The 23,817-nt window shown below is 39.0% G+C and overlaps 1 protein-coding gene across 2 annotated transcripts; it reads left to right on the top strand.

Annotated features, from left to right (window-relative positions):
- Positions 1-19,806: 19,806 nt before the first annotated feature.
- On the top strand, positions 19,807-23,489 carry Tomm5 (translocase of outer mitochondrial membrane 5). Of its 2 annotated transcripts, none has more exons than XM_005326296.3 (2): positions 19,807-20,031; positions 22,971-23,489. In XM_005326296.3, exons 1-2 carry the CDS (start codon positions 19,911-19,913, stop codon positions 23,003-23,005), a joined length of 156 nt encoding a protein of 51 aa, XP_005326353.1. In that variant the 5' UTR covers positions 19,807-19,910; the 3' UTR covers positions 23,006-23,489. The 2 variants fall into 2 exon arrangements, 1 of the variants encoding a protein (XP_005326353.1); XR_013438180.1 differs by lacking the exon at positions 19,807-20,031 and adding an exon at positions 20,038-20,244.
- The last annotated feature ends 328 nt before the right edge of the window (positions 23,490-23,817 follow it).

Here is a 23,817-nt window from a genome sequence, read left to right as displayed (position 1 = left end):
ATTATAATAGGACTTTTCATATGGCCTGCCTACAGAGCTAGAACACTCTTGTTTTAGGACTTGGACATTTGCTACCTTCAACAATTTTAATTCTCTTGCAAATTACTAAGTGAGTGTCGTGGTTATATACAGTAGCCTTGGGAGCTTAGACCTACAACGGAGTGCTGGCAAATCAGATTTCTGAGCCTGATGGAGAGAGTCAGACATGGACCATGCAAGATCATTGAAGTAATACCCTACTATGCAAGTCTTTGGGAAACATTCCAGCTGGCCTTTCCCAGGAGTCATTCAGTCCTTGTCATTGCTCACGCCATTCCTTTTGGAACATAAAAGATGGGAGAGACTCCCCCCACTATGTTATGCAAAGATTTCTCCCATGGCAAAGCCATGGTGGGGCATGCCTGTAATCCCAGATTAATAAGTCCACACTCTTTATGCCTCTGAAATTGGGATCCCAGTCTGCCTTCCCATGATATTTTCCACTCTTCCCCTGCACTCAGTCAGAATGCTGAAGTTGGCATCTCTGTTGTGTTGTCCATCTCTGCTTACTCCTCCCCTTAGTTCCACATGCTAAATCTCATCTTTGATTCAAGACTCAGACTAGTTACTCTCTCTTCTATAACTGCTTCCAGGATTGTTACTCCAACTCAGAAGTCCCATAGTTTATCTCTTGTTCACCTGCATTTCCTATCTTGTGATGGTGTGTTGCCATAGAGTAGGATCAGAAATAAAATTCCTTTCTTTGCTCTGAGCTTCTCTTCTCTTACAGGAAAACCTTCTTAAGAAATCAGATTTATTCAGTCTTTCATTTATTTATTTGCCATTTAGCAAGTATCTACTGAGTGCCTCTATGTGCCAGGCGATGGAACACAATGGTAGAAAAGACTGACAGGGCTTCTTCCTTCATGCAGCTTCCAGTCTAGTAGAGAAGAGAGACACTAAAGAAAAAAAAAGAGTGAAATTCCAGCTTGGAGAAGACTGTGTACATAGTACTGTGAGGGTACAGGCCTTCCTGGAAAAGTCACATTTCAGTTCAAACCTGGTAGGGACAAGCCAAGAGAAGAGGTCCTTGAGAGTGTGGGGAAAGTATGGGTTGAATGCTTTCAATGGCCAGTGTGACTGAGCTGCCAAGCAGACTACTACTTCTAGCTCCAAGCAGACTACTCCATTTATACTAACAGTCATCAAAGTATGATATGATTTGTTACATTTAAGCTTTCTTAAGTCATAATCACATCCCCACTAGCCATTTCATTTTTCTTATTTGTTTCATGTTAACTTTCCTAATTTTGGTCTCAAAGGGTAACATTAATATCATGCTTTTAATTAAAAAAGAAAAAAAAACCCCAGCTTCCACCACAGACCCTGACTGTAACAGTAACTCTTCTGTCCTGGGAAACCTGATTTCATCCCCACCACAATCATCACCAGAGAGGTTGCTCTACTCAAAGTGTAGTCTTCCACCCAGCTACTTAAGCATTGTCAAGGAGCATGTAAATTCTCATATTCCCACCCCAGACCTACAGAATCAGACTCTCTGGGAGTGGAACTCAACAATCTGTTTTTTAAATAAGATTCCAAGGTGATTCTTAAGAGCATTAAAGATCAAAAATATTAAAGTGCATATATGCGTTCTACTGTCATGTGTAACTAATTAAAACAAAAAAATTTTAAAATCACACTTTAGGAATTCTTATTGTCAGTTTCATCTTCCATCTGTAAGATACAAAGTCTTTATTTTGTTAACTACTGTAGCCCCAGTGCTGTGATGCCCATCACATAACAGGTGCTTGGCATATGTTCATTGAGTGGATGGATAAATGGATTTTGCCTTCCCTGTTACACCAGAAGTTCTCTAAGAGCACAGTACTTGCCCAGTTCACATGGGGGTTCCTCCTGCACTTGGGACAATGACCTGCACATGACAGGTATTCAATAATTTTTGAAAATATGGGAAGAACTCTGCTTTTTAGGGTGCTAGTTGAATTTCTCTAGCCATTTGAGTCCTTTTCTATTCTTTGGCTAATATCTGCCTTCCCACTGGACCTAGTTCTTCCCTCTGGACCCATGAAAGACAACTCCACATCCTTTGCTCCATGGCAGCCTTCTGATAATGAGGATGGTGACCAGGTTCCCTGCAGTCACTTACAAATAGCACACTTCTCCAGTGTGCACTCACGTATTTTAAAAGACTTTAAAGTACTCTTAGCATACTTTAAAGGAGGACACACCCCTCACAGGTTTGTGGGGTGTTATGAACTCCTACAGAGAGCCAGTATGCAAGCAGGTTCTTTCTCCAAGTCAGGAAGCCAGGCCAGAACTGACAGTGATAACAATAATTATTGCTTACTTCATTATTAATTATGATTTACAGATTAATCCACATAACACCCTGAGATATAGGTCAGAGTTTCCAGGCCCATAAATGGTGGAGGGAATGAAGCAGAATATGTATTTTGCATGCATGCTGTGGCCGGAGATCAGTAGTGTTAAGATCTTAGTACACTGAGAGTCCATATCCAGGCTGATCCATCTACTACTGGCTTGCTCTTTGGTTGAGAGAATCACTTAGTGACCAACATATAACCAGGTCTGTGAAATGCTCAGATTCTAGGATGAGAGGTAAAGGGAGAGGAGTAATACAGAAGCAGACCTTGAGGGCTTACTGAGAACTAAGCTCTGCATTAGGCTGTGTGTGCTGAAATATGTCAAAAATGTTTCCAAATACAACATCTCACACATAACAGGCCCAAAAGCTATGCACACAGGTTTGATATTAGTATTTGAAATAAAAAAGTGTTAGCTGGAGGCTCAGATATCATTTCCTATCCAGTTTTTATTGTAGTGGGATTTACTCTGAATCCTCTTAGAACTGATACACTTGGGTCACAGAGTCTACTAAAATAAGTACATGTATTCAATTGCTTTGTCGTCACTGTATTGTAAATACACAAGACATTTTCAGTGATGCCTTTAGAAAAGCAAAGAAGCCTTTCAAAATCATTTATAAATTGAATAAATCCCTTCTTTACATTTTATTTTCAAGTGCAAGGCTTCTATAAGCAATGATTCTTAACCTTTTGGGAGATTTTGAGTCCTGTGGGAATATGGTAGTAACAATATGGACTTTCCCCAGGAGAAAACATAGGTTCACACATGAACAATTGCATACAACTTCAGTGTCTGTGAAATCAAAGCTAAGAACTTGTAACTTCTCACATACATTGCTGATGAGAGTGCAAATTTTGCAATATCTATCAATATTATAAATGCACACACCCTTTTACATAGTCCCTCCACTTTTAGGAAATTACTCTACAAATATATATATATATATATATATATATATATATATATATATACATATATATATATATATATTACACAAGCAAAATGCCATTTGCACAAAGGTATGAACGGAGCATTATTTATTATAGAAAAAGACTGGAAACAAATTTAATGTCCACCAACAAGGAACTGGTTAAATAAATTTTAGTATGCCCATAAATTGAATGCAATGAATCATTCTTTAAAAAAAAAAAAGAATGACAAAGTTATTTATGTGCAGATATGATACAATCTTAAGATATATGGTATGATAAATGAAAGAAGTGACATATAGAGCCAGGCATGGTAGCACATACCTGTAATCCCAGCAACTTGAGAAGCTGAGGCAGGAGGATTGCAAGTTCAATGTCAGCCTCAGCGACTTTGGGACACCTTCAGCAACTTAGTGAGACCCTGTCTCAAACAAAAAATACAAAGGACTGGGAATGCAGCTCAGTAGTAAAGTGACCCTGGGTTCAATTCCCAGTACCAAAAACAAACAAAAAATAAAAAGTGAGATATAAGACAGTATAAATAGTGTGCTACCATTTATATATAAAAAAGGTCGGGGTGGGAATGTAAAATGGAATAGCTGCTATGGAAACAGATATAGCAGTTCCTCAAAAAATTAAAAATCAGCCAGGCAGGATGGCACATGCCTATAATTCTAGTGACTCTGAGGGTGAGGCAGGAGGATCAGAAATTTGAGGCTAGCCTCAGTAACTTAGGGAAATTCTAAGCAACTTAGTGAGATCCAATTTTGAAATTAAAAAAAAATAAAAAGGACTGGAGATGTGGATCAATGGTAAAGCACCCCTGGGTTCAATCCCCAGTATTAAAAAAAAATTAAAGATCAAATTTCTACATGGCCCAACAATTCTACTGCTATGTCTCCATCCAAAGAATTGAAAGCAGGGCTTCAAAGAGATAGTTATACACTCAGATTCACAACAGCATGTTTACAATAGCCAAAAGGTTGAAGCAACGCAAATGTTCATTGACAAATGTATAGATAAACAAAATGTGATATATATAATAAAAAGTTATTCATCTATAAAAAGGAAGAAAATTCTTACACATGCTACAGTATGGATGAATCTTGAGGACAGAAAGTAAAGTGATGGTTCCCGTGGGCTCAAGGGAGCAGAGAATTGGGAGTTATTAATGGATATAGAATTTCAGTTTTGTAAGATGAAAAGTTCTGAAGAACATTGTTGTTGCACAACAATTCGAATGTACTTAACACTACTGAATTTCACACTTTAAAATAATTAATATTATACTTTTATGGAATATACACACTTTTTAAAAAATAGAGGAATGAAAATAAATATGTAGTATACATATAAATACCCTTGGAAGGACACATAAGAAATTGGTAGCATTGGTTGCTTCCAGAGAGGAGCTAATGGATAGGAAAGAGAGGGGAACTTTTTAAATTATAAACTATATTTCATTTGTAAATTTATATATAAAACATTTGTGCATAGTTAAGAAAAATTAAATAAAACAGCCATCCTGTACCCACCTGCTAGGTCAAGAAAAAAAAAATACTGTCTTTTCCTCAGAATTTCTCAGGGGGCCTTTCTTAATCATATTCTTTTTTTTTTTTTAAGAGAGAGAGAGAGAAAGAATTTTTTAATATTTATTTTTTAGTTTTCGGTTGACACAACATCTTTATTTTTTATTTGTATGTGGTGCTGAAGATTGAACCCAGCACCGCGTGCATGCCAGGCAAGCACGCTACCTCTTGAGCCACATCCCCAGCCCTATTCTTTTTTTTTTTTTAACTTTTATTTTTTAGTTGTGGATGGACACAATACCTTTATTTTATTTTTACATGGTGCTGAGGTTCAAACCCAGTGCCTCATGTATGCTAGGCAAGCACTCTATCTCTGAGCCACGACCCCAGCCCTTGATCATATTCTTAAAGGAAGGCTTTTCACGATATGCCCTTTCAAGTTCAAATTTCTTATAATGTGTTACCTAGTAAAAAATGCAAATCTGAAAGCTTCTGCATTCCATGTTATGAGATGGTGACTGAGATATGGTACAGAAAACAAAAAATGCAGACTACACATAAGAGCCTCAAGATTGAGCATCTTAAATTGGAAGCATATAAGCCTCATACTGTCCAGCATATGCCACATGCATAATTGTTAAAGCTCAGATGTGAAATTAAAGTTTCTAAGTTTGCATCCCAGTTTAACCATGTAATAATTGTGTAAAGTTAAGTGGTCTCCCTCCCTCTCCATTTTATTTTATTTGTCTGTGCTGTCAAAGCAACCCAGGGCCCTTGTGCTTACTATACCATTCTACCAATAAGCCATATCTCCAGCCCTCAAGCAAGTCTTAAGCTTCACTTTCCTCATTTATTCAGTTATTCGACAATTTGAGTGTCTCTTTTATACTTACTGTGGTGTTTCAAATACGGTTCTGGCCACTGGGGATGTATCGGTAAAGAAAAGAAACAAAAATCCCTACCTTCATGGAGTTCACATTCTATTGCAGGGAGACAGTGAACAAATTAAATAAGTAAGAAAAAATATATAGTATGTCCAGTTGTGATAATGGTTGAGAATAATAAATAATCCTATTTAGTTTACTGCTCCCCACAAAAAAGCAGGCTGTTGTGGGGAGCAGTAAACTAAATAGGGTTTCAGAGTAGGTCTTTCTGGGAAAGCAATGTTGAGACCTAAGAGAGAAGCAGATCCAAATCCTGTGCAGATGTGGTGGAGAGAGCATTCTAGGTGGAGGAAAGAGTGAAGATGAAGATTCTGGGGCAGGAGGAGGCTTGGCTTTCCTGAAGAAAAGCCGGGAGGCTAGAGTTGCTAGAGCCAGTAAAGGGAGGCTAAGAGAAGATGAGGTCAGAGAGGAAACTGGCCCCTGCTGAGAGTCTTTGTAGCCACTGAAAGGGCTTTGATTTCCACTGAGTCAGATGGGAAGTCCTGGAAGATTGCAAACTTGCATTTTAACAAAAGTTCTGGCTACCATGATGGGAACAGACTTGAAAGGAACACGGGCAGAAGGAAGTTATCATCCAGGTGAGAGAGGAGGAGGTCTGAACCAGGGAAGTAGCTGTGGAGGACTTGCTGACCAGACTGGGGATGTATTATGAGCTGAGTCAAAGATGACTCCAGGCGTTTTGGCATCGGCATCTTTAAGAGGGGGGTTGCCATTATTTGGGATGAGGTTTGTTTGGGGCAAGGGGATGAGATGGGAATATTAGGAGCCAAGTTTAAGACATTTTAAACTTGAGATGGTGCATACCTGTTGTCCCAATTACTCAGAAGCTAAAGAAGGGAGGATTGGGCTGGGATTGTAGCTCAGTGGTGGAGTGTTTGCCTAGCACCTGTGAGTTTCTGGGTTCAATTGTCAGCATTACATAAAAATTAATAAATAAAATAAAGCTATGGTGTCCATTACAACAAAAAAAAAATTTTTTTTTAAAAGAAGGGAGTATTTCTTGAGGCCACAGGGTTGAGACCACACTGCAACATGAAAAACACCTCACAAAACAAACTTGAGGTGCCTATTAAACATCTAAACAGAGATATTGAGTGGACAGTTGGATGTTGGGCTATAACAATGTTCATTTGTAAACTTGGAATAATATAATCATATCTACATAATAATTATTATTTGGAGAGTTAAACAAGATGATACATATAAGATGCCTACCTCACATTTTACCTATAATTTTTATTAAAATTTCAATCTTCTCATTACTATAAAGTTGCCTTTGGGATCAATAAATGTCTCTGGTGTCAGTTCCCAGGAATGATTTGCAAAAGAAAACAAGGCCTCAAGTCATGCCAGTGTGTTTGGAAAAGGTTTCCAGCAAACAGAGTTTAAAAGTCTGAAGGCTTTATGCTGCATTCCACAGTCTTGGTTGGGAGATTATGTCGAGTTTCTTACATAATCAGTATGTTACTTCACTGACCCAGAATTGATTACAAGTTTTGGAGAGGATCTAACATGGAAAATGAGGCGGTTTATCAGGGGAAACTGAATTCCAGCAAGGCCTCTATGGGGAAGAGTTCCCAGCCCATCTTGTGGCCTTGGTGACAATGGAGGTTTAAATGAAATGAAGCATGAGAACTGGCTGCCCTGTCTAGACTTCAATAGCTATAGATATTATCACAGATCACAAGTTTATCTGGTTCCTTTTAAAAATGATTCACAAAAGCCATGACCTGTGTCTACCTGAAATAGCAAGCTTCTCAGAGGAACTCTCCTTGAAGAAGCACACTTTTCCATCTTCTATTAATTTATTCAGAGATCTTTAGCTGTTGTATGCTGGGAAAGTAGAAACAAAAGCTGATGTGGTTTTATTACACACTTCTAAATCTTTGAAGCCATAAGAATCTAACATCAGAACTTTAACAATGGGATTTCTCATTATTTTTACATCTCTTTGAATTTTGACTATAAAATCTCTTGTTTGATGAATTTAGCAAGAGCAGCACAACACAGACACAAGTAGACATAGTAGCACCGGGACAGAGAGAAAACACACAGTAACACAGAGAAGGGCTCCTCCCCTGAATCCTTGTTATCTTCCATCTTTAAAAAAAAAAAAAAAACCCTCATGAACTGATTACTGTTAATGAGGAGGTCATTGCTCAATTAAACTTCATGAAGCACAGATTTCATTCCTTCTCTCTGACTCTTTTGTAAATTTCTAATAATTTCTACATTCATTGTTCCTATGCTTCAAGTGGCTGCTCCAATGTGAAAAAAATAACCCTTCCTCCCAGGAGTCAAGAGAGCAGGACACCTCAAGAACTAACCCCTAGAGGTCCCCCAGCCCAGGAGCATGTGTGACGGTTTGAGGGCCCCCTCATATATATGCTTGCCTATAAGCACCCCAATCCTGCCTTTTCCTGGTTAGGTACCCCAGAAACCCAGGAGGAGTAGAACTAAAAGATCCAAGAACTGATAACTCTGAGCTGGTAAAGTTTGTAACAAGAACTTAATGAATTTGTACCCTATACCTCTTTTATTAACTTTAAATACATTTTAGTTTTATATGTTTCCAGCCAAGCTGAAAGGGAAAAGGAAAGAGCTTGATTCAAACACAAGCATAGTAGTGAGAGTGGGAAAGGCTAGAAAGAGGGGTTTATACCTCAACAACTCTTTGGCTTTAAAATTTAGAACTCAGGCCCACCAGAAAAATGTAGGTTTTGGTTGTTGTTGTTGTTGTTCATGGGCACATAAAATTTATCATCTGAACCAGAATATTTCAGAGGGTGAAACAAGAGAATATAAATGCCACCAGATGAAGAAGCATAAACTGGGCCATCCAGTCAAATCTGACATCACCTTTATCACCAAAGAAATCCCTAGACTACCCAAATTTCCTCATCACTGAAAAGACCCGACCCAAAGGAAAGTTCCAGGGCTACCCATAGCTTAAATGCCCTTTTCTGCTGGGATAAATAGGTCCTGGTGTTTGTGAATGTAAGAGCACGGTTCCTTCTTTCTTTCCCCCTTATCTCATCTAACAATCTCTCTATCCATGTTAATTGCAAAGTCCTTTTGTAGATTCTGTCTACACAGCCTTGCTGCAGCCTTAGCCCCTACACTCTTGCTCCAGAAAGTTCATTCTGAGGTCTGAAGTTTATGTGACCTGTCTCCTGCATTCAGTTAGTGGGCAGTGAAATGAATATTTAAAATTTCACTGAGAGTGACAACAGAATTTAGAATTAATTTTATCTGCCTCTACAAGCCAAAACAGAGGTCCTAAGGAAATTTCCAGAGTCCTAACGGGTAGACAGCCCTCCTCATACTAGTCTGGGGCTCCTCTAGGACACAGAATAGGCATTGCCTAATTCTATGCTTACAGTGGCCAGTGCCCAGCACAGGACTGGTATAGAGTTCACAATGTATGCTGTAGAATAATCAGGCAGCTTCCTTACCTTCCTCAGCTCTAGGTTCCTGAGTACCTATGATTTTTCTCCTCGATTTCAGTTCAGTGAAGGGAATCCTGCCCAAGATCCTCAATCAGCTGTTGGACTAGGCTTCTGCCACCCAGCCCTCAGGGACTGTCCAGTGTTCAGTGTCTCCCAGTACTATGCTGAGCCAAAAACAACCTCCCACAGACTACAGGTACAAGGTTTGGGCACAGGCTGAGCCTGCTGGGTTCCATTTAGTTGAGGAACATTCAACAAAGTCCATTACCTCCCCAGCCTCAGGGTGGGTGCTGGAGACACAGAATGAATAAGAGTCATATATAACCTTGAAATTTTATGGCATGCTGATTAATACCAACAACTCTGCAGCTTAACTGCCTGGATCTGTATTACAGTTCTACAACGTACGACCTGATTCTCCTTGGGTGAAGATTTAACCTTTCTAAACCATCATTTTCCACTGTAAACTGATACAGTTTGCTTCAGATGGTTGATGTGAAAATATTCAATAATTTGGGACCATACTTGGCACAGAGTAAATGCCCAGTAATGCTTCAGCTTTTCTTCCCGGAAACCTCAAGCTTAGCCCATTTCCTTTAATTTTCTCTGGTTCTAGCTGGTTCCCTCATCTCTTGTTTCTGCTCCTGGCCCCCTTGGTGCTGGTCCTCCAAGAAGGACATATCCCTACACTTATATTTGACTGGTGGCTTGTCCCCTATGATTCAAATCCAAAATCTTCTAGAGTTACAGCTAGTGTCTACTTTCTCTGAATTCAAGTGAATCATTTTGTAACTATTTTTCTAAAGAGAAAAAACTTGGTCAGCCCAGATGAAGGGCCAGATTTGAAAGGAGTTGCCATGATCCAGGAGCCTGTGTTTCAGAGCAAACCTTGTACCTATATATTTCCAATTCTTTCAAAAACCAATTTGGGAATCATTTTCACCCGCCTCTCAGGAATTCTTAATGAAGAGAAAGAATCTTCCCAGAATTTTTAACAATCATAATATTATTTTCTTCTCTACTGACTCTAAGTTCTCTACCAGGTGCTAAGTTTTTTAAAGTAGTATTTATTGGTTGTGACATAATTATTCAATTAGGCAGACATACATTTCCTAGTGCGTCTCAAGGAATCTTTAACGTGATTTTCAAAGCCACTACCAACCAGCTAAGATGGGTAAATTTCAAAATAAACTGAACCTTTTTTAACTTGAGCTATGGCAATTTTAAATTCCAAATAATCTCAATTTATGAAGTAACCATTCAATGACATTGTGTTGCTGTCATACCTAACCTAGTCAAACTCAGGTGGTACTCTTTGCATCATCTCTAGTATTTAAATGGATACATTCAGTGCAAAGTGAACGATGTAGACTCTCAGTTAATAAGCATAAAGAGTTTCCTCAGATGTGGTCATTTTATTAAGTGAAAATTAGCACTGCTCTACCACCCGCCTCCACTGACTCCAATCCTTAGAAATGCTTCCTTCTGAGAAATCTGAGTTGGATCCTTAAGATACTATGGTGAGTTATTGTTCCTCAGAGCTCTCTACTTCCAGGGCGACTTAAACAAATCTGTTTCAGCTTAGTTCCTTTCTGCTACAAAACCTCTGCTGATCTGGAGCTAATGGCTCAGTTGCCACATGCTCCTAATACACACCTGCTTTCTTCCACTGGTGTCCACAATCTTCACGGTGATCACAGAGCATCCATCCTGGAAGGAACTCGAGAGACCAGCCAATCCAAACCCTCATTTTACCAGCATCAATTCTGGAACCTATGAAGAGGTAGACACTTGGTCAAGGTCACAAAGCTCATTCATTTAGGAGCTGGGAATAGAATTGCCAAACTGGAGTTTCATCACTCTGTGGTATCATTCTTCTTCCAACCAGTTCTTTGCTCTCTGCCCTAGTTGGCTTTTGTACACTTGACATACAGTCCACACCCTTCTGGGATGTGTCAGCAGCCTGCAGAGTTCACCTGGAGTGAACTAACTCAGCTCTGCTGGCCTGGGGCCCTTTACCTATAGAGGAATGAGTGTCATGTGGTTCTCTCAGAAACATGAACAGCATATAGGGATGCATTTAATGTTCAAGTATATCCGTCACTGCATGTCTGCCAAGTCACTCATGCCGACAAGCAAGCAGAGCCTACAAGTTGTTTATAACCTCTGAAATTTTTAAGTTATTTTTCCTATACTTTCAGGTTTATTTTATTCTACAACAAAAGCTTTGGTACTGACCCCCAAAATCAACTTATTTAACTATAAACTGAGCAGTTCCTATGCCAGCTTCAAGGATTATAATATGAGAAGACAGGATTCTCTCTTTTTCAGCGGAGGAAACAGACACATAGACAATGACAAGATACTAAGGTAAGTGCTTTGACACTTGGACATGAGTAGGCACAGGTCTCATAGACACACATCTAAGCCAGCACAGGAGAGCTAGTGGAGACATTTTTTAAAAGATCTTTTTCATTTAGAATGATATAAGATTTACAGCAAAATGCACAGAGAATGCCAAGAATCCCATGTACCCCACGCCCCAGATTTCCCTAGTATGAACACCTTATATTACACAGGTACAACTATTACAAGTAAGGAGCCAGCACTGACCCATTGCTGTTATTAAACTAGGTAAGAGGTTTTGACATCTAAGATTATTTCTGGATGATATTAGGATTTAGACAGATTTTAAGAGATAGGAAAAGAAATTCTAATCACAAAGTATATGCAAAAATACAAAACAAAGAATCTGGTGAGTTCGGGGAACAACTAGTAGTTCAGTACTTGAGGATAGGGGTGGGAGATTGATCAGAAAAAGAGGATAGAGGAAGAGAGAAGAGGTACGAGGTTGAGGAAGGGGGTAAAAGGGGATGATGTCACTGAGGGAGATGGAGATCAGATCAATAGAAAACTTTCTAAACTGGACCGAAGCATTTATACATTTTTCTGAGGGCAATGGAAAATAATTATTCTATACAGGATGCTGACATACAAAGATTATATTTAGAAATAACACTAAAACTGCAAGGTGGAAAGTATACCAGCAGGGATAAGATAGAAGAGGAAAGACAATTGGAGGATGGCCAGAGCAAAAGTCATGGAAGAGGAGACAGAAAGAATATGACATACTTAAAAAGACAAAACTTAGAGGTTACTTAGATATGTGTCTTCAAGTTGACTTCCAGATTTCTGGTTTAGCAACTGGAGGGAATAGATAGTAGTGCCAGTTATTAGGCTACAGGGCACAGGAGTGAAGGTTGATTAGGAGGGTGCTATGGTTGGATTCCTAATGCAGCAGTGTTGATACGTGCCTAAGGGGAGGTGTTCATGTCATGATGCCTCTGACTTCATGAACGGAGTCATGCCATTATAAGAAGGGTTTTCAGGAGTGGGATTTTTCTCTTGCCTCCCAAGTTCTATGAAGATTCAGCAAGAAGGTCCTGACCAGACCATACGCTGGTGCCTTGATCTTGGACTTTCCAAAACTGTGAGAAAATAAACTTCTGTTCTTTATAAATTACCCAGTCTCAGGTATTCTGTTTAAGCAGCCCAAAATGGATTAAGACAAAGGGAAGATGATTGTTTCCACTTTGTACAGGTGACACATGAGGTACTGATGGGACAGCAGAGGAGACAGTGAAATCAAGAGGTTGATTGAACATACAGGTCTGCGTTTCTGGGGGGAAATGAGGTAGAGACATGTTGTGGTAAATCATCATTCTCAAGATTGTAATTGAAGCTAGACGAGATTGTTCATGAGTGTAGAAGAGAAACAAGAAAGAACCTAAAAGAATTCTGCCATGTAAGAGATGACCCAAGGAAGAGATATAGAAGGAGGCTGTCAAGCATCTGGAAGGGTAAAAAGAAAACCAGAGAATGTGGTATCCCTGATGCAAAGAGGGAAGAACTTTCCTAAAAGGGTCATTCATGTAGCCAACAGCAGAGAAATTGAGACTCACAAGAATCCTTGCATTTGGCAATAAGGTCCTCCCTCAAAGAGGCAGTTTCAGAGAATGGATGCAGCCAGAAGCTTAATCTGTCCTTGGGCTTTAGAATGAATAGGAAGTGAGGACAAGAGGATTATGAGTGCTTGTCATTCTTTTAAAAAGATTTACTCTGAATAAGAGCACAGAGATAACTTAAATGGGACTGACAAATGATAATAGATACTGTTGTAGTAAAAAAAAGTTTTACTTGTTCCATTTATAGTATAACTAAGCCATAATTTTTCTAATGGAAATTTGTTTACTATTAGTACTAGCTATCATCTATAAAATGCCCACCAAAAGTCAAGCACTTTAAATAAATTATTTAATTTAGCACTCTAAATAACAGTTTGAAGTCCATACTATGTTCCTCTTCTACTTATGAAGAAACAAAACCCCAGAAAGGTTAGACATCTAGCACAAGGTCTCAAAACAATTTTATAAAGGAGCTGGAATTGAAACCCAACCTTCATTCCAAAGCCCATGTTTTTCTACTGCAGCTACAAGGCCTCTCCTAATACTTCTTGCAGCTGGTCTTCAGTGAGAAAGTCAAGAACTCCAATGGGCGGTCAGGGAATTCCACCCACCACTGGGAGAGATCTCAGGGAAGAGATGAATATCCAGGCACACTCTTCTTGTTCCAGGACAGTCTCTGAGTAAGGAATAGAGTCTCTGGCTTTGAGTTCTAGAGGTCCTTGCTCAGGAATAAAAAAGTCCCCTTTAGAATGTGTATGTGTACCTGTGCATATAGTGTGGAGGACATACAGCCAGATAGCTCAGAATAAACCATGCCATCATTGTTTACTAGAAAAGTTAAGGTTCTGAGTAAGAGAAAATTACAAAATTTTATAAAAATCTGAATTTTTTTTTTAATCTGGAGAAAAGCATCAGGGAAGACTTAAGGTTGCTGCTACAGAATCATGAGGGGAAAATGGAAACTTACATTTCATACTCTTAAGGACATAATTGGGACTAGCAGGCACATGGTATGAAGAGGCTGGTGTGGCACTAACTAGAGTTCCCAGGAGAGTGATGAGCTCCCTGGAAGTGAAGATGCTCAAGCAGCAGCAGGGATTCTGGAGTTGGAGGCCAAGCATGGAAGAAGACCCTGAGATTTGGGGAGACCCTCTGAAGAAAATGGTTAAGGTAAGGTTTCATATTTTAAGGCCTTTATTCTCCCCTAATGAATTCTAAATCTTATGTAATGGAAATATGCGCATGTTCCTTGATTCACAATCTGTATAGCAATTAAGCTTCGATATGCAAGAAAAAAATTATCCCTGCCTTTAGGAAACTGTGTTTCTTGTAAGACAATGAGTGGGTATCTACTCTAATCAGGCAGATCTGTCATCCTGAGAACGTCGGGGAAGGGGATGGAGAATGAATGCTGGTAGAAAGTCTGAAAGGATTATCACCAATATCAATAGTGGTTTTGGAACTAAGGGGATTGTTTTCTTTTTTCCTTAACTCTGTATTTCTAAATATTATTATAATAAGCATTTACTTTTGTGGGAAAAGCAAATTACTAAAAATATGATGTGGATTTTACATAATTATATTGCTAATAGTAAAGAAAATAAATGTTAAAGGTCATTCTTTAACTTCGAGATGACATTCTACAATTATTTAAAGAACTTTTATTTAGTCAAACAAAAACAAGTTATACCAAAATAGTCAGAAATAAAATAGCTATATAAAAATATTATAGAGGGCTGGGATTGTGGCTCAGCGGTAGAGCGCTCGCCTATCGCACGCGGGACCCAGGTTTGATTCGAAGCACCACATAAAAATAAAGGCATTGTGTGTGTCCATCTACAAAAAAGATATTCTCTCTCTCTCTCTCTCTCTCTCTCTCTCTCTCTCTCTCTCTCTCTCTCAAATAAATAAATAAAAATATTATAGAGAATTTTGGGTTACTTTCTTTTGGGGATGATTTCCTTTCAACCTAATATATACACAGCTACTCATTTTAAAATTCTAAATTGTGTAAATGAAATTCATTCCTTCTTATACTCAGGGGCACTTAGTGAGTTTTTATCATGTATAAATACCTATCCTCGGTTTGTTGGAGGATTCAATAATAAACGATAATATGTTCCTTGTACTTGAGTTCACTTGGAAGGAGAGCACATGCTCAAAGGTCACCTAGACAACAAAGTTGTAAATATTAGAACAGAGAAAAGGATATTATAGGAAGCAAATGCCAGGGAGGCGAAGGTTATGAAAGTTCTACTCATTCTTTAAGGTTCAAAAGTCTCCCTTCCTGAAGAAGCTTCTTTCTGAGGTCCTATCTGCTAGGTGAGGACTCTGGTTATCATCTACCACAGAACTGCTCTTATTAAGAATCTGAGGGTACTTTCCTTGTCCTGGATTTTGTGTCATTCATTTTGGGTCCTGAGTGGATCTCAAAGCCATGTTTATTTGAGGAATTCCAGGCCATGTTCCCCTGCAGGAATGAGGAAGGAGAGGTGTGGAACTGGATAATAACACAGTCCAGACTAACGAGTGGTGGTAGGTGTGGAAGTGTGGGAAGAAGGGCTTCCCTGAGCCTGTGGGTGAATAGCAGCCATCGTTTGTCCTGGCTCTCCCAAACTGGGATCAAACAGCACCTCATTCTTCCCATCTTCATTTTGCAGGAAGAATTTTCAGTGAGAATGTTCACAAAGTATCAGAAATAGCAAGGTATCATGGTGAAAAGCATCAAAGAGGGAGCTCAGAGACCTACCCTAGTTCCAAGAAGCTCTGTTTTTAACTAGCTTCCTTCCTTCTGACCTCAGTTTCAGAGAGTCAAACTATTCAATACCCAAAGTCCATATCTCCCTATAAATCAGAAAACACAAGGTTCCTGTGATTTTATATTGGATTTATTCCTCAGTCATAAGTCATAAATCAATGCCTGACCTTGCAAATACAAATTCTTCCCCAGTGTAGGAAATTAAAGCACTTAATTCTCTTATGGGGAGGTTGTACACTCTGAATGCTTGCAGGCAGTACTGTCTGGGAAGTTGAGGCAAAGGAAATGGCTCCAAAATCCCTCCTGGGATCTAAATGGAAAACAAAAGAGGCTATGACATCAGCTGCCATTTCCTCTGTGATCAGACCAAATAATATAAATAACAATATTAAATTATGTGTGCATATTTTATTTTTGCCTTTCATGGCAAATCCAAATACATCGGTTGTTCTTAGCCTTTAGTTCAAGGTTATGTACACAGAAAAGGAAAAATGAGCAAAAGTGAAGCATCTTAGAGCTGCAGGTGACTTTAAAGCTTAGGCCCAAACTTTTCATTATCCCAATGATGAAAAATAAAGGATGTAATATGTGAAACAGCTCAACACAATGTTGACTGCCTGAAGCAAGTTTTCTCAACTTGCCTCACCTAAACCCTCTGTAACTGGTCAATACCACCACCTATATGCCAAATACGTGAATAAGCACATTTTTAAAAAGGCAACGAAAGGATCCTAACCTCTTTTAATGAATTTCCTTTATTACAACTAGAGAAGGGCATGCAAAGGGGGAAGGCCAAGTTTACCAGAATGAACATATCTGAGACAGAAAGTTCACCTTCCTAGACTGTATTCAGAACCAGTCTCTCATTCCAAGATACAGCTGCTCTACATTTCTATCCACTACCCTCCTCTGTCTCAAAAGGCAGGCAAGCACCAGACCTTTCTAAAACATTGTTGTGAGAATAAGAATAACTCTGCCTTTTAACAGGCTCGCGGTTTAATACATTATCTGCCAAGTTACTGGTACCTATTTAACCTAGAATTAGTTGAATAAAATTCAAAGTTTAAAAACCTGTTCTTTGAACAAGAAATCTGATTGTGGGTAGTTTCTCCCTTCTTTGGTTCCCTAAAAATCCAGGCAAGTTACTCAAAAGCATCTCAGTAAAGAAAATAATATGGTAGTTCCATAGGTGAATTGTTTATTTAAATTAGACCAGCATTAGGGTCTAAGTTAGAATCATATAATAAGAACATCAGAATAAGAACTTCTTACTTCCCAATCTGTTTTGCCTCACCATTCGGATGGATCAGATGTGCCTTATTCTTCCTACAATGGCAAATGTACATAGTGGCTATTTTGCTCTCTGACCACATTGATGATATCCATACACTCCCAATCACTATGTCCTAGATGTCATGATTAGAATTCAAAATGCATATACTATTAGAACTGGAAGGAACTGTCAGGAACATTTAATCCTATGTCCTCCCTTTACAACTAAAGAAGTAAAGTTGTAGTGAAAAAGAGACTTGTTCCTTTTCACATAGACAGTGAGTGGTGGTGTCAGATCTAAGGACCATGTCTAAGGTTTTCCTGATCAAATTATTTCTGTGGCCCCTGCTGCTTCCCAGAATCAGCAAAGATTTTCCAAACATTCACAAATGGCTGACTGGAGGCTATTTCTTGGGTGTCAGCCTCTCCCATTCCAGAGCTGCCTGTGCTATTCCACTGCATGAATTATAGATGCAAAAGCTTACTTAAGTTTGGATAAGCAGATGAGTTCTTTTTCTCACCCAGTGTTTTTCATTCTGTCAATCATGAAGGTGGGTGGCAAAGCTTACAGTTATTAGTTGCCACAGTTAATTGATAAATTATAAATTATTGTTTTTAACTTATTAAAAATCCATTGTTGGGGCTGGGGTTGTGGCTCAGTGGTAAAGTGCTCACCTAGCATGAGTGAAGCACTGGGTTCAATCCCCAGCACCACATAAAAATAAAATAAAGGTATTGTGTCACCTACAAATATATATATATATATATATATATATATATATATATATATATATATATATATATTCACTGTTGCAATGCAATGTGCTGTCAAGAAGAAACATTCTAATAAATCAATTTTGTGAGTAAATTTGCAGTCATCTGGTTCATGTCTGGAAATTATATACAGCTAGTTGGCATTTATAACTCAAGGTAACAAACAGCCTATTAACAATGGGTTGATGATTTTGTGACAGAAAGTCTGATTGCCTTAAACTCCTATTTTCTGACTCCAGGAATGTCTACACTTGCAGGTACTAACTGTTAAAACTACCAGTATCAGTAGTGTGCAGAGGAAAGAGAATTCAACTTGACAATGTAATTATCTGCAGTAGAACCTTGCCCCTTCACTTCAGCAATATTATCTATAGCTTAGCCCAGGGACCCTGCTTGGATTCAGCCACCTGATGATTAAGAAATAGATAAAATGTGGAAAAAATGAATAGTGAACTTTATGCAATTTGATTGAACTGACCAGTTTTTCCATCTTTTATCTATTTTTTATGTGGGCAGGCAACCAAATCCAGCCAGCTGGCATCCAGATAAGGTCCCTGGGCTAGGCCATAGGTAACAGAAGGGACACCACATGCTGGGACTATAATGCCACCTGTGGCTAGCCTACTCTAGAGGAAGGGAACTAATATGAAAGTGAATTTAAATTGTGGGACTTTCCTTCTTTTCCTTCAAACAAGTGCCAACTGCCCTTTGCCACTTTAATAAAATGGAAAAATAATTTTTTAAATAATCTATGGGCCCAAAGTTTGACTGTCCCCTAGTCTCACTGGCAATGCACGTTGAACCTTATCCTTTCTTACCTGTCTTCTGGAGCTTTCTAGCCCACTCAAGATTTCTATGAAATGAATTGAGAGTTCTGTTTGTTCTGGAGCTTTTTATACAATTTGGTATTTCTCTGAAATCAATTTAGAGTTCTTTCTTGAACTATTTGTTTGGTAGGGATTGTCAAGTGCCAATTTGTTTGGAATAAACACTAAGAGGAGTAGAGACCTATGGTGATTTGTTTGGGAGGGCTCTGTTATAAAATTGAACTACTTCTTATGCATTGGGGCGCTGAATTCAGCCAGCTGGGATCCAGGCAGGGTCCCTGGGTTAAGGTGTCAATAACAGTAATATAATGACTTAGTGCATTTGGTTTCTGAGCTGCCTTCTCCCAATATGTAAATGTTGATCAGTTTTGAACTTGGTTTACATTACACAGGCTGTTTATTACTAGGCCTATATAATACTTTGTAACTACAGAAATGAGAATACAGCAATAATATGGAAAATATTAAAAACCCTGTCTCTGGCAAGTTTCACCAGCTTTGCCTTTTTGTTTTAAATCAGAGAAAACTTCAAACACTCAAGTTTGAAAGACTAGAATAATTAACCAAAATAATATACCAATCACCAGCTTAAGTAGTTTTCAATACTTGCTAAAATTTCATCTCTCTTCCCCAACACTTTTTTCCTTACCTGAAGTATTTTAAAGCACGTTTGTGTTGGGAAATAAATACGTAATTCAGGGAGAAGCGTATTGAGTATTCAATAAATGTCAGCTATTATTTATGGTAGAACCTATGCGCATAGCCCCTTACCGGGAGGCTTTGAAACCTCTTTGCAGGGTGGCACTTTTTGGCTAAAGGCAGAGAATATTTAAGAAACAGCTTTCAGGAGCCCGAGGCTTGGTAGCTAAGATTGCTGCTGCCCCCTTCAGGACGCCCGTCTTCAGAGCCACTGGATTAGGATGAGGATTGTTCCTCGCAGGCTCCCGTCGCCTCGCGCGGAAACGAGGGGCGGGAACAGGAAGTAGGGTTAGGCCGAGTTCCGGGTGCAAGGCGGCTAGTGAGGACAGGAGTGCTGAACGCTGCAGCTGGAAGCTGGTGAGGCTGAGCGGCGATGTTCCGGATCGAGGGCCTTGCACCGAAGCTGGACCCGGAGGAGATGAAGCGGAAGATGCGTGAGGACGTGATCTCCTCCATACGGAACTTCCTTATCTACGTGGCCCTGTTGAGAGTCAGTAAGTGTCCTCCCGGGCTGTGACCATAAGACCACCTTGCCGACACCGCCCAGCCACCTCTAGTTCCCCAGGCCGTTGTGAGGCCTTGGGGAGCTAAGCCGAGCTGAGCCGTCACGGGAGCAAGAGGTGTGCGCGTCGAGGGCGACGACAGTCTAGAGTCTGCGGGTCTGACTGAGACACCGAAGCGCACGTGGTCGTGTCCCTGCGCGCGAGGTTAGCTCATCCTAGCTCGCCCAACCTCAACAGTGAGTGCAAAGAGCTTCAAAGCTTATCCTAGAGCAGTTCTCTCATTTTGGAGACCAAGAAACAGTGCCAAAGTTAGGGAAATGGCTGGCCAAGGTCATCCAGCTATTCAGTGAATGGGCTTGACCTAGAATCCGAAGCTCTTAACTCCGTGCCAGGTTTTCCTCCTGTAGTGCCGACCATTGAAATGCAAAAGGTTTTGCTTCCTTGCTGTTTATTTGTACAGAAGGTGAAATAAATAATTGCTTCTGGGGGAAGGAATGAGAGGAAAACGAGTTTATAGGATTGGTGGGAATAGAAAACTATTTGATCTCTACAGTTGGCAGAAAGTTACATCCATTAATCGGTCTTGACAGTGACTCTTTGAGGACAGTAGGGCCTAAGATTCTTTGTATCCTTTTTTGTAAGTGACTGGTGGATTTTAAAATGGAACATAAAGCATAGGATTACAGTACACTGAATATAAGAACTGGAAGCAGCTTTATAGAGCAGTTCTCTAATTTTATTGTTGTTTCAGAAATGACTTGCCGCTGTCACTTCATTCTTAGTACAGTATCCTTTTCATTGTTATAAATTTGTATATTGTTGTCTGGTCTGAATGGAGAGGCAGGGAAAGTCAAATCACTGAAGGCCATACCAAGGTCATGCTGTAGAAGACTTTTGTTAGGCCTAGTCTGAACTCATTGAGGCTGAGGTCTCTCTCATTCAGATGTTTCTTTACTGGGTACTCTTTCCCTGTATTGCTCTGCTTCCCCAGGAGAGGGAGCTTTGGGGAATAGAAACACAAAATAATACTGCTCATTCAAGAAGTTTCATTCATTCATGTATATATATATATATTAGTTGTAGGTGGGCACAATACCTTTATTTTATTTATTTATTTTTATGTGGTGCTGAGGATCAAACCCAGTGCCTCACATGTACTAGGCAAACACTCTACAACTGAACTACATACAACCCTAGTCCCCTTGAGAACTTTTTATAACTCCCAAATGTACTTATTTCCTCCTAACTTGTTGTTGTTGATCTAGCTGCTAGTAAAATATTTTCTTCTTAATGATTTTTGCCTTTAATTGTAATTACTTATTATCACATTTTAGGTTGAGACATAATTTTGTATATGACACAACCATATTTAAAGTGCACAATTCACTGGTTTTCAGCATAGTCAGAAGTGTGCAGTCATCATCACAATCAATTTTAGAAACGTTGTCTTTTCTTCTAAAAAAAAAAAAATACTATGTCCATAATCTGTAACCCCATTTCCCCCTTTCTCCAGTCCTTGGCGACCACTTATTTGCAGTTTCTGTATGGATTTGCCTTTTATGGATATTTCATATAGAGGAATTACATAATATGTGACCTTTTGTGTCTGTTATTTCACTTAGCACGTTTTCAAGGTTCATCCAACTTGCAGCTTGTGACAGAACCTTTTTTTATATTTGATTAAGGTCCCAATGTATGGATATACCGAGTTTTGTTTATCCACTCATCATTTCTTGTGGATTTTTCCCCCCATTAAGAATTAGTAGAGAAGGTTGGATGTATTACTGACTTTACCAACTTCCAACAGATCTCAATAGCTTAGTTTCATATTAATAAAATGTTTTAAGTGTGTATATTAAGAAAGAAGTTCATCTGTTTATTTTATTTTTATTTTTTTGTGACCACAGCACTTTTTACACTGGACAATAATATCACTTCTTTAAATTTATATGATTGGGCTGGGGATGTGGCTCAAGCGGTAGTGCGCTCGCCTGGCATGCGTGCGGCCCGGGTTCGATCCTCAGCACCATATACAAAACAAAGATGTTGTGTCTGCCAATAACTAAAAAAATATATATATTAAAAATTCGAAAAATAAATAAATAAAGAGAAATTTTGTTTGTTTTACTTTTCATCAGTCTGTTCTGGCATGCTTCTAATGATATCAGAATCGCTTGGATCAGTGATAGACAGTGTGCATATTCTGTAGTATTTTCTGCACGCTGTACCCAATTACATATTATTGCCAATGTAGTGATGGACACCAGTTTATTGTTGCCAATGTAGTGATAGACACCAGTTTTGGCCAACATGGCATAGAACTCTGTTTCAGATTTCTTCAAAGCTGGACAGTTGTTGGGGAGGATGACCAGTTTCACTTTGCCCTGTCTGATCATCTTCAGTGTCTGTTTGTACCCCAGCACATGCTTTCCACTTTTCATAACAAGCAGAGCCTAGAGTTGATTGATTCCAGAAACTTTTTGTCTTCTTTGCAGCTACCATTCTCCTGCCTTAAATGCAGGATGTCCCCTAGCTAAGAGCAGCCATCAAGATGGCAGGATCAAATGAGTCTTTAGAGTTCCTTCTACAGTTAAAATAAATCACTAAAGTAAAGGATTGTCATTTGAAAGACGGCTGGAGTACATCTTTATGGCCCTAAGGGGGAGAACTACCTGGATGAAAAATTTTAAATAGAATAACAATGAACTTTATAGTAATTATAGTTGAATGGCACTGAAATGAGCTGCTTTGGAAGGTGGGAAATCTCTTGCTTATTTTTTACAAGCAGAGGCCTTACCATCATTTAGAGTTGTTTTCAAAAACATGTTCAATTAAACCTATAAGAATCTCCACCCCCAAGTCTTTTCTGACATGTAGCCTGGGGACTGATAGACCTGGAAACTAATTTTGGGTGTTTTGTTTTATTTAAGCTCCATTTATCTTAAAGAAATTGGACAGCATATGAAGATTGGACATCACGTGTACATGCATGATATGAAGAACCTGGTTACAGTTTCTCCTCCTATCTGCAAATGAATGGGCCCAGAATGGTGTAAGAGACTCTTTGATTGAATGGACATAAAAATTCTACTTATTAAGAACAAGTTGGGCTATGATTACTGACCTTCATAGCTAAAATATACAACAATTTGGAAAGTATGAAAAGACATCTTGTAATTATAGTGTGACCTTATGCTTGTGATACTTGGCCTCTGAATGTTGGTATGATTGTAAATAGTGTCAAACTCCCTTTCATTAATTATAAGGGGATTATGTCTGAAATGGCACTGTCTTGTCAGTCATTTCTGTTTACATTTTTACTTCTGTCCAGAGTATATTTGTGAAGAGGCCCTTACAATTATGTCTTATGAAGTCAGCACCCAACCACAATGACATTTAATCACAGGACTATTAGTCTATATTTTTAATAAACATAGCAATTAAGAAAATTTGGGTTTTTATTTTTCTTATCCCACTTTCTGCTGATAAACAACAATCACTGGTGAGATTATTACAACATTGTAATAATTAAATTGTTCTTTTTGTCTTGAATTTGATAATTTGCTAATCCTGATAAAGTAATGTTAAGTTCTACTGCCAAGCAGTCTTTGTGAAAGCAATAGTACTGCTTGATGCTGAGTGCATGTAGTACCACCAAAGGAGAAAAATGCCATATTCTTAAGTCAAATAGTCCTCCAGGTTTGTTGACATAAGGGGATAATCCTCCCCTGAGGCAACTACACTCATCCCTTTTTAGCTATTTGTGTTTCTAAATAG

The sequence above is a fragment of the Ictidomys tridecemlineatus genome, chromosome 4, assembly GCF_052094955.1.
Source record: "Ictidomys tridecemlineatus isolate mIctTri1 chromosome 4, mIctTri1.hap1, whole genome shotgun sequence".
Classification (NCBI taxonomy): Eukaryota; Metazoa; Chordata; class Mammalia; order Rodentia; family Sciuridae; genus Ictidomys; species Ictidomys tridecemlineatus.
This window is presented reverse-complemented; position numbering and strand designations above follow the sequence as displayed.

What these genes read in the sequence shown, in the direction of transcription:
- Tomm5 (XM_005326296.3), top strand. Translation starts at nt 19,911, where the DNA reads ATGTTCCGGATCGAGGGCCTTGCACCGAAGCTGGACCCGGAGGAGATG. An exon ending in CGTGGCCCTGTTGAGAGTCA is followed by an intron (nt 20,032 to 22,970) that starts GTAAGTGTCCTC and finishes GTTTTATTTAAG; the next exon opens with CTCCATTTATCTTAAAGAAA.